The 12,011-nt window shown below is 45.8% G+C and overlaps 1 protein-coding gene across 5 annotated transcripts in view; it reads left to right on the top strand.

Moving 5' to 3' along the window:
• Positions 1 to 12,011, top strand: part of L3MBTL3 (L3MBTL histone methyl-lysine binding protein 3) — a 1,294,236-nt gene that overhangs the window by 246,559 nt on the left and 1,035,666 nt on the right. For all 5 annotated transcript variants that reach the window (XM_069622999.1, XM_069623001.1, XM_069623000.1 and 2 more), the window contains 2 exons: positions 6,924 to 7,065; positions 7,619 to 7,748. In XM_069622999.1, the coding sequence (XP_069479100.1) occupies positions 6,924 to 7,065; positions 7,619 to 7,748 (272 nt within the window). The remainder of the gene's footprint in view (positions 1 to 6,923; positions 7,066 to 7,618; positions 7,749 to 12,011) is intronic.

Raw genomic sequence — 12,011 nt, 5'->3', positions numbered from 1 at the left:
GTCTTAGGACAAGAAGTAACACAAAGACAATACCAGCCCCTTTTAGAAAATGAGAGTCCTGGCCTTCGGGGTACATTTGCTTGATTGGCATGCTTTCTCTTCTGCTGCACAGTAGTGATCTGCATGGAAATAAATGGCTGAAGAACACATTCATTTTGGAGTCTTGCCTTGTACATTAGGTCATTTTGAATTCCTGTAGTTTTATGTGTGGGTTAGCTTGCCTTTTATAAATGTGAGAATGTAATTCCCACAATGCACTATGAACGTTTTAAGGCAAGGACTAGCTGAAGGTCTTGTTGTGTTATTTCTGTAAACCAGTGCTTCAAGTGGTCCGGGGCCTAAAAGTGGGGTTGAGCCGGGGCCCTGCCGGGGCCCCTCGGTCCCACCACAACATTGGCTGGATGCATTATCCCATTGCGGCCGCAGCCGCGACGGGAGATATGCCCACCATTAGGTCAGGTAAGCTGACAGAAGTGTCAGCCAGCCACAGCATCGCTGTAGCTGGATGGCACTTCTGTCAGTCACTGTAACTTCCTATGGTGACCTCTCACGCGAGGTGTCACCAGAGGAAGTTACTGTGCCTTTGTTTCCCCAGGTCACTGAGGCGTCTTTAACCCTCAGCGAACCTGGGGACTCCTTGACATAATTCGAGGTTTAGAAAAGATGGCTTGAAGTGCACAATTCAAGGCATCTTTTATAAACATAGAAATGTTTAACAAAGATGGCTTGGAAAGTACACAAGCCATAAGGTACGCACACAAATATATAAATGTTATGTTTGTGTGCGTACCTTACTATGGTTTGTTTACTTTTCAAGCCATCTTGAAGTACACAAACCATAGTAAGGCACACAGACCAATATATATATGTAAGCATTTATATATTTATGTCCGTACCTTACTATGGTACGTGTAGTATGCAAGCCATCTTTTATAAACATAGAAATGCGTTACATATTTCTATGTCTATAAAAGATGGCTTGCATACTACACAAACCATAGTAAGGTAGGCGTAAAAATATATAAAATGTTTGCGTACCTCACTATGGTCTGTGTACGTTTTTAAGGCCACGCCCACCCCACAAGCCACGCCTCCAAATCCCCTCGATTTCTTACCCCACTTAAAGCTCAGCTGTAAACTACACCCAATGATTTCATTGCAGACTGTTCACCACGCACATTCTTTAGAGATTAATATTAATCTCCAAGAAATATATCTGAAATATATAATTTTATAAATAGGTCACCCCACCCACACATTTTGCTGCTACTCGAAATTTAAAAACTCTGAAGATGCAAAAATGAAACATTTCCGGATGAAAGAATTAGGGATGAAGACACATGGAAACCTGTGAACTCTCCCCCGGCTTCAATGTCCTAAAGACACACTCAACAGGAGCCGGTATCATTGCCCCTGCTATTAATCACGCTTTGACTGGTTGTGCAGTTTGCTGTTATGCACGATGAGATGAAATATGCAGTTCAACAGAACAAATACATTGTTCACGTATCAAACAAGCAATTGTTTTGGAAATAGAACAGGCAATTTTGAACAGTTATTCATGTAATCTTCTTGTTGGTTTCTTGAATGCAGGCACATTGTGGGGTTTGCCTTTTAGATGCAGCTGTTCAGATAAAGGGTAAACATTTCAGGTTTCAAGCTACCAGTCGGGCATAAAAAGTCACTTGCCCCATGCACACAGCACATCATTTCTTACTCACCAAGAATCCATTACCACTAGCCATTGGCTAGTGGTGAGTGCATATGTTAAGGCCTGAGACTCCAAACAAGGAGAGGATGACAACTCAATATGAACCGCATGGGACTCGTTTTGCTTGCTCTGCTCTACAGGTTCACACTTAGACTGGACACCATCTCACACCTCATCTGTAGCTAAATTGTCACTGAGCCCCCGAAATTAGTGGGGGACTCTGTCCACCGTGGTACAGCCCGTTTTGGCGTGGTTGTTTCAGTGCCAGCCATTTTGGTGCACCACTTTGGCCAAAGAAGCCCCTTTTGGCATGGCCAAAGTGGCACGACAGCCATTTTGGCGCAAGCTTTTTGGCACAAGGGTTGTCTGGACGCGGCTGATATTGCAGTCTATGTGCAAACGGTCCTTGTGCCATATGGGCCCTCAGGGGCTGCTCTAACCACGACAAAAACCTCTCATTTCAACTGTAGGATGTGTGGAAAGCCACATTCTAAAACCAGTAACTTTCTTTGCCATAGAAACAACATGGTACACAGAGTAGCTACAAACAATCATTGACAAAGCCAATAGATCTGGCTTGGGCAACGCCACACGTAAACTCAGGTAAACCGCTATATGCATCATATTCCCAGATTCTCACATGCAAAGGTTCTACCATTTGCCTGGTATTCAGGCTCTGTGGGGGATCTGAAGGAGGCTTGGGTGTGAGTCTGCCTCCAGTTTAGACCGGCCTCTTATCCAGAGGTAAAGCTTGATAATCCAGATACTTCCTTGCTTTCTATGCTATGTTTTGTCTCACGTACCGGTGGCTGTGCCCATCATTTGCCAGAGTCTTCAATCTAAAGGCTGAATTCTCCCTCCACACACGGTAGCACACACTCCGTCAGTCAGTGCAGAGGCCTCGCAATGTTAAACACAGGGTCGGACTGGGACAAGAAATTTGACCGGTCACCCAAAAAAGTGGCCCACCCCTCGCCTCAAAAAAGTGGCCCACCCCTCACCTCACGACCCTTGATCTCTGATGACATCACAGGAAGTGATGTCATTTGACCCCACCCCAAAGTGACATCCTGGGAAGCGATGAAACACGACCTTTCACCCCTTGACAAAACAGGAAGTGGCATCAAATAGCATTGTTCCTAAGTAAACTAAATTACTGTGAATCCAAGTAGACGTCCAAGGCCAAATAATAATGTTGTTGTATAGCACTTACGCTTAAGCTCTTTTTTTTTATAGAACAAATATGCATACAATATCACCCAACCTGTGTTGGTACTCATTTATCGACCTAAGGATGAAAGGCTTTTTGAAAAAAAATTGTTGAATTCTTTTTCTTTTTTTTCACTTTATTTTCCTCCACACTGGCCCATGCGTGGCCAGAAACTGGCCCACACTCCCCAGGCACGATTTCGGCCCGGCCATGAGCCAAAAGGCCGAGGGGCCAATCCGACCCTTGTTAAACATTCATTGAATGCTAAAAAGGGGGAAGGCAACACCTTCCTCCGGCCATGGCCAGCCTAATTTAAAATTTCACAGGCTCCATGGATCCGCCCTGTTCTATTGTAGTTCTGTGTGGTGGTAGCGCATACTGATGGAGTTAATTGAAGCAGGCCTGGGAAGGGGCTTGTTCATATAACACAAGGGACAGGAAACGCCAACACCTCTTTGATATTCAATATGTCAACTTGAAGCTAGCTCCTACCCCTCCGCATGAAGGTTAGTGAATGGCATGTCTGGGGCAACTGTTTACTGTAGGCAACCCCTGCAGGGAGACCCCCTTTCAGAGGGAAGAAGTATGTGAATTGATGGAGACAGAAAGTCTGTTCTCGCCACAATCTTCAAGGGAGACTTGCGCTTTGGTTAATTGAGCTCTCTGTGACTCCTGATCAGAGAGACACTTTGATCCACAACAGACAGGAAGATGGGTGGGACTTAGTAGTACATGCTGTCACCCCTTACATTTCTTGTTGTAAAGCACTCTGGTTATGACCTCATGCATAACAGAAGGTAGTTGGTGGGGACCCAGGATTAGTTAATTAAGGTAGGTGTTGAGCTCCTTCTTTTGGCAAGTCATCTGACGACTTTGACCGGAGTAAGAAGGAGGACTCATTTGGACCCTAGCTGAGGTACAGTCTGCCGTACAGCTTCTGGCAGTGAAGGAAGGCCAGGATTTCCAAGAGGAAAGCAAGATCCCTCCCCATAACATCTCCAGGGAACAGAGGGAGATGCCAACCTCCGAGTACCCGTCCAGCTCCAGAACCGGTACCCAGCCAACACACAGCATGCCCTGCTAGGTTCTACCAGCAAGCTTCCTAGGTGGGAAGTGCCAGAGAGTCTCTGAGCAAAGGACAAAGTCTTTGCCTGTAAACATTCTCCTCAGCTTTGGGCTGTCCGCCTTAAAGGACAACACAAGCCCTGCGAAGAAGCTAGGAGGAGTGCCACAACAAGCATCAACCAGCGTCCTTCTTGTAAGGACATTTTCGAGACAGTCAAACCGCGACCACCTGCCCCACGCTGCAGTCACTAAAGCCGTCCGAGACTCCGAGACTAGCATTCCAGATCTTTCAGCCAGCACAGAGATAATGATTCTTGACCCTGAACGGCTGTGTAGGCCAGCCTGCAGCTGTCCGTCCAGCCTCGCTGGCCGAACTGTCTGCCGCCTGATACCCGTAGCTGTCTCCCGTCTTGAAATCTGTTGCAGGAGCTGCAAAGCGTCCTGTCACCGACTCAATAATGTCGAGCATCAAGATCATCTCAAGCACCAGGTAAATTGTGGTTCTGTCCCCCTGGCCCTTCTCCGAAAGCTCCTAGTGACATTTACGACCTCTTGCTCCCTTAATGCTGAAACCAAATAACCTTGAACAATTAAGACTGATCGCTTTACCTACTACCCTCCTGTCAGTATCCGGAGTGCATCCCTTTCCTTCGTGAAACTGTCTGTTCTCTGTGTTCCTTTACAGGGTTGGTTGTATTTTGTAGTGTGCTAGAACTGTCTTTTGTAATAATAATAAAGTAGATATTTCTATACAATCTTGGCTGGACATTGCCGTTGTGTTGCAACTAACCAACGATCCATGACTTTGCGCAGATGAGCCTGGTGTTCCTTCCACATTACCAAAATTGGACGAGGAGGTTTATAATTTACTTGAACAAATACCATGCAACCGCATGAAAGAGAGTCCAGGAAATTGCGCCTTATTTCAAATAGCCCCATTTTGAGAAAGGCCTTTGATGGCCGATACACGTGTAAAGCAAGGGCGAGTGTGATAGTAAACCAATATAAATAAACTCAAGTATTTGAAATAAGGCGCAATTTCCTGGACTCTCTTTCATGCGGTTGCATGGTATTTGTTCATATACTAGACGTTTTTTTCTGTGGCTTACCGTCAGTCCAGTGATCTGCGACAGCAACACTGATTATTCTGGGGAAACGAAAATTTGTTGCACCTATTTTCGAGCATCAAGAGTCGCCCAAAAGACCAGCTGTAACCCTAAGCCCAGTTCATCTGTTTCTTATAATTTACTTGTGTTTCCAAACCGTCCGGGTTTCCTTCTGGTGTACTAGAGGTGTGGGGCTGATTGATGGTTTAGAACCGATATTCATTACTGGACCACTGATGCTCCGGAAGTTGAGGTCTGACCTGCCGGGAGCATCGGCCCCTGCAGGCATGGATGCCGGTGCTTCCGTGCCCCCATTCCCGTGGAGACCTATAGGATGGGGACTAACACTTTCTGCAGCCTGGCATCCTAGCCTGACGCCGCCTGGAATATCCTGGTGGCACCGGGATATCAGGCTGCTGAACAGTGTTACGAGGTTGGCGGCAATGTGTTGATGTAAATTTGTTGCAAATGTTAATGAACATTTTTATTAAATTGAAAATTGCAATGTGTGGCTTTGTTGGGTATCAGGGTTGTATTTGTTTAGCAAAGACTGCATCATGGACAAGTAATCTAATTTTAGGTTTATTGGAAGGTATTTCATTGTAGCACCCTGCGGAGAGGCACCAGGGAATCCTATTGGTTGAAGCACATGCTTTAGTCCGTATAAGCCCAAGTTCCACTGTGTGGCGCTGGTGCCTTCCCCGCTCTGTCGTTTTGTTTCTCTCCCCCACTCTTCGCTGCTACCGTCTATGCCTTCCCATGAATCGGTCTCACAAACAGCCCACCCTTCCTTTCTCCTTTTCTTCCCTTAACCCTGCATGTTCCCTGCAGCTTAGTCCCTCGTCTCTCACTCTAACCTCCCACCACCAACACTAAAGGGCAGCTATCCTTTTTTGAATATTTTTTTTAAGAATCTGGTTTGCTCTTTCAGCGAACACCCCAGATCTCCTTAAAAAGAAAATAGTACTCCATAGGGAAGCCTCAGGGTGGTAACAGCCCGAGCCATATTGGGCTTGTTACTCTGAATCTATTTCCTTGTACCTTCCTGTACAATTGGTTCCTGCCACCAACACCCTTTCTGCACAGGGGCTGTGGCTGTATTAAATATTTGCATTCTCATCATAGCTGCCATCGTAAAGATCAGTATCAAACCAATATTTGTTAGTTGATCATCTCTCCCTGATTTCCGGTGGACATTTCCCTATAGGGTCACTATGCACCCCGTTTCTTTAACGGCATTTAGACACATACCCATCTCAATAGAACTGCTGATGGTGAGGATGTAGTTATTGTATAGTCTCTATTTGGAATATTGGCATCATCACTGATCATCAGAGAAGAGTATGACTGCCAGATTTCACCAGTGACTTCCATGAGAAGCATCAGTATTTGGCAGGTGAAGTTGGGTCACTCAGAAGCACTTAGGATAATGTCATTATTTGTGATGACTTCCATGACTCAGCACAGCTTGGTATGTTAACAGGGTTGTTTTTGCTTTGGATGAGCTTACAGCAGCTCATGTGATTTTGTCTGGGCACATATTTGAGTTGTATGCTTCTAGAGCTGCTGACCACGATAGGCGAGGGACAGTTTTAACCAATCAACCTTTGCCTGGCCTTGTCTTGGGACCGTTTTCTACTGTCATACAGTTTGTTTTATATGAATTGCTTTTGTAAGGGTGTAAATGCAGTACCGGTTTACTTCTCCCTCATTATCTGTATTTCTTTGGTAGCCATGTTGTTGGCGCACAAAAAAGCTGCAGGTTTTGATTCCACCGCAGCATGTATGCATTTTCCTAAAACACCAGTTTTTTTGTTGTTTGTTCCACCAGTTCCGCATGAGTGAATTTGGAACTTTGGAGCTTGTCACAGAACTGGAAGAAACAGATATGCCCATCACCGATAAACTGTCCCCCGCAAGTCCTGTCTCTGAGGCCATCGATTGTACTATAACTGGCAGCCCTGACACTAAAGGTAAGTTTTTCTGCCCGTAGTCCGACTTGTGGCTAACTCTACCTCAGGCCTATTGGCCTTTTAGAGTAATTGGCACTCTCTGATTTTGGTGGACAGATGAGGTTGAAAGTTGGGTAGTATATTAGGTAATTTGGAAACGGTTAAATGTTTTCGGAATGATGAAGTTGGCAGATGCTCTAAGAAAGGTTGAATGTGGGGGATGTTCTGTAGAATGCAATGGGATTTTCAGATGAGGTAAACTCTTAGCAAGGTAGGAAATGGGAATGCGTTCTTCCAGTGGTGCATTTTATGGTCACTGAAACAGAGGATCATCTTTCTATTGCTGGAGAAGCCTACAGTACTACAAAGAGTAGAAATAAGGTGCATTGTTCTGTGATGTCTGAGAACCCTGTCATACCCCATAGTAATCAGGAAATAGCAAGATTCAAGCCTTACACGACAGCCAACATGGGTACAAATGAAAACCACAATGGCCTTTCTTTTTATGACGAAAGCACCTTGTCAATCAAGTGCAATATTTAACAGATTATATCATATTTCCCTGCTGTTTCAGGTTCCCGAGATGGCACATCAGACTCCTGTATTCAGGAGGAAGCCTGCACCAATTGCGGCTATTGTGGAAAAACTGAAATCTTCACAAATGGCAAGTTCTGCAGCTGGACTTGCTCCCAGCAACACAAAAAGTAAGATCAGATCTATTGATTTTTATTTACACAAGGTGGTTTTTTGCAATATTTTGTAATCCTTATTAATACCGTTGTGTAATATTAGCCATGTGTAGTATTAGCCATCTTACTACCTGTTTTACTCTCAAAGCATAGGCTGACCACTCTTCTTACCTCCTTGCCTCACCTCAACATCCACCTGGATGCTTCTAATCTGCCACTCTCTCTCCCTTTTCATTCTATCCTCTGGTCCGACACACTGTGCTGGACACACCTTGGATGTTCTAATCTCCTCAGACATCCCCTCTCTAATCTCTCACCACTCCTCTCTATTGGACGGACCACTTTCTGCTCTCCTTTCACCTGAAACTTCTTGCCCCTCAAGCAAAGCCTACCCCAGTACTGCCACCCTCCTTATCGGTCATGCGGCCCATGAAGAGAGTGTCAGTGGATGCCTTTGCCTCTACTTTCTCTGCTCCTCCTACTCCTGCGGCTGACTTGCACTCTGACACAGTCCTCTCTAACCTGCAGTTTTCTATCTCCAAAACTCTGGACATCCTTGCCCCTGTCATGGGAATCCGCCTGAAGCTTAACTCAAAGTGCAACTCTTGTTACGATTCTAATCTCACCGCCCTGAAACGCAAGTGCATGGTGGCTGAGAGGAAGTGGAGGGCTTCAGGTGCATCCTTTGACAAACTGGCCTGCTGCCTGCTCCAAAGATAATAGTCTCTGTCCTCTGTAAGAAGAAGGTCTGTATCCAAGCCTGCATCTCTGTGGCTTCTAACAACACGGACAAACTCTTTAAAATCGACAAAGAGCTGGACAATCCTACTGCTGTCTCCACCCCTCCTGTTCCCTCCCAAGCCCTCTGTACAGCTTGGGACTCTCCTTTCACCACTAAAACTCAGGACATCCTGTCCACACTTCCCTCTTCCTCTCCCTCTACCAGGCCCCATTTGGCAGCCTCTTCCTTTTTCCTCCTTTGCTCTGGCAACACCTGACGATGTCTCTAGACCTCCTGGGCCCTGACCAAACAAACACCTTTTGTGTTTGTTTTGAGTCTCCCAGCTCCGTTCGCGCCCCCAAGCTCCCTGGACCCTGTGCCCAATGGGACTTCCTTGCTTCCCACCTCCCGCCTCCCAGCCCTCCCCTCGGCCCTGATTGGCGAGTTACTTGGTCTCGACTGGCCCTTCCAGATCATCCTTTCGGCTGGCAGCCCCTGCGGCTAAGGGCCCTAGGCAAAGGGCGGTTCCTACAATGGCAGCTCCAGAAATTGTCAGCAGGTGTCCGCAGGGGAAGCCAGTGAAGCCAGCGACCTGCCGTCAACCAGCAGCAACCAAAAAAGTAAGTGTGACATGGGCGGGGAGTAGAGCAATTACTCTACCCCCGGAAAACCCTGCCACTCAACATTATCTTATCTTATCTTACCTCTGAACTGTGAATGTTACCGATGCTTCACTTAGTTAGAATTGTGAACATTATCTCTCCCAGTCTGCCAATACTGCCTCCAGGCCTCATGTCCCTGCGTAGTGCCAGGCGACCACTTTCTTATCTCCCCTATCCCTCCCACCTCGCCCTCCGCCCCACATTGGCTGACTTACCTGGTGATGGTGGACCCTCTCACGGCAGCCCGCAGCCCAAGCGGCTAGGTGTCAGCAGGTGGAAGCCAGGGACCAGCCGTAGACCTGCATCGACCGCCCAGGTGGTTGTGGCATAGGTGGGGAGTAGAACACTTAGATGGTACTGTGGATGATGGCCTGCGTCGCTTCTAGATAGAAATGTGAACGTTATCATGTCACAAACTTTAATTGAATTGTGGATGTTGGCATATCCCGCACTTAGATGGAATTGCGAATGGTAGCATGTGCCACATTTAGCATGTCCCACCACTAGATAGAATTGCAATTGATAGCATATCCCACACTTGGGGCCTCATTACGACCCAGGCGGTAGGGGGTTAACTGCGCCCGTAGAGCTGCCGGCACCGTTAACCCCATACCGCCTCATTACGAGGTCTGCTTGCGGGACTCGCTAAGTACAACCAGGCGTACTTAGCGGGTCCCGCGAGCAGACAAGGATGCTGACAACGCGCCCGTCATTAACGGGCCCGTTGTTAGCATCCTCCCCATTCCCATTGAGCCCTATGGGGGCTGAAATGGAAATGGGGATTTACCGGTCCGGGTTCCTTGAATGGGGAAATACCGGGCCCTCCAAGGTCGGAATGGCCCGGTATATCCCCATTCAAGGAACCTGGGTTTGGGGGTAGCCATGTGATTATTAAGGGCATGATTACCTCCAAAGTTGTAATGAGGCCCTTTGATGGAAATTGTGAATGGTAGCATGTGCCACATTTATATAGAATTGTAAATGTTAGCATGCCCCACCCACAGATGGAATTATGCTTGTCAGCATGTCCTACACTTAGATAGAATTGTGAATGGTAGCATGTGCCACACCTAGATAGAATTATGCTTGTCAGCATTTCCCACGCTTAGATGGAATTGTGAATTGTCCCACACTTAGATGGAATTGTAAATGTTAGCATGTCCCACCCCCAGATAGAATTATGCTTTTCAGCATGTCCCACACTTAGATGGAATTGTGAATGGTAGCATGTCCCACTTAGGTGGAGTTGTGAATGGTAGTGTGTGCCACATTTGGATAGAACTATGAATGTTAGCATGTCCCAATCTTAGATAGAATTCTTAATGGTACCATGTGCCACACTTAGAAGGAATATTAGACACTAGGCTGCGTCACATCTAGATAGAATTATGATTGTTAGCATGTACCACACTTAGATGGAAATGTGATTGTTAGAATGCGTAACACCTAGATGGAATCTTAGACATTAACCTGCTCTGCACCTAGACAATAGGCTGCGTTACACCTAGATAAAAATGGGAATGTTAGCATGTAACACACCTAAAAACGTGAATGTTAGCATGTCCCACACCTATGGTCCCACACCTATGGTAGAAATGTGATTGTTAGCATGTGCCACACCTAGATGGAACCTTAGACATTAGCCTGCGCCACATCTAGCTAGGATCGTAAATGTCAGCATGTGCCACACTCAGATGATATTGTGAATGATAACATGCGCCACACTTGGTTGGAATCGTGAACATTGGCCATAGACGCATCTAAAGGGGAATGTGTATGGTGGCCGGTGCCACACCTGGATTGAACCTGGATTGAACCGCACCTAGATAGAAATGTGAATGTTAACTATGCCAATTAACCAATCCACTAACAAATTCACCCCTCTGCATACACCTCTCAAACTCTAACCAAAGACAACCAGAAGCCTATAAACACAGCAATCAGCACAAACTTCACTACATTGCAACAACAATACAAATCACACATAGACTAGCACAACGGTACACAACGGCTACCGACCGGAAAACACCCCAAGTCCAGCCAACAGAGTTACCGGATTGAGACTGCCAACAGCACATCACTGCTCTCTTGCACTTTTCCAGCATATTCCCACTAACTGACCCCTCTCCCCCCCTACCTTATTTTCAGAGCCGCCAGAGCACCAGGTGACAACTCCGGTGGTGATAGTGTGCCGTAAAAATATCCTTTAACATTAGCATAACAAGTCAGATCAATGAAAGTGACATCCAAACAGGTGCTCCCATGCTCCTCCAGAGCTCTAGAATATACAGTCAAGTTATATCCTTTTGGAAATAGGTCCCAAGTGCTGAAGTATATCTAAAGAAGCATCCATCGAGGTTATATAGAAATTGGGGGATGCGATTCAGATTTAATGTGTTAAACACAAACCAGATTAGAAGTATCCGCAATGCGAAGATGCTGAAAATGTGTCGTTTTTGCAAAATAGAAGACTCAATAGAAACATTAGAGCATCTGATCCTGGTTTGTCCAATTCTTCTACTACAGAGAATACAACATTTTGCTAAATTAGTTTCTGATCAAACTACAGTAGCCAGAGAAAAACTCTGGGGAGAAATGCTTCATGGGAACTCAGTCTCATTAAAAATAAGTGTTATACGTTTTCTAAAGAATGTATGCGCCATTAACTTGAAAAAGCTTGTCTTAAATGAGAGAAGCAAAGACAAAATCCGGAAAAGAAATGTAAAGAATAAGCTATTTGACAAAGTATGATTTCAGTTCAATTCTCCTTGTGAACTCAGCAGCGATGAAAATAAGGGACATTGGTTACTTAATGTATGTAAGAATTCAAATTTGAATATGGTTGTGTTAAAAGGGACCAGTATTGACAAAGACTAGAAAAAAGGAGAGGTATCA

Source organism: Ambystoma mexicanum, chromosome 11, assembly GCF_040938575.1.
Source record: "Ambystoma mexicanum isolate Mex_15411 chromosome 11, UKY_AmexF1_1, whole genome shotgun sequence".
Lineage (NCBI taxonomy): Eukaryota > Metazoa > Chordata > Amphibia > Caudata > Ambystomatidae > Ambystoma > Ambystoma mexicanum.
This window is presented reverse-complemented; position numbering and strand designations above follow the sequence as displayed.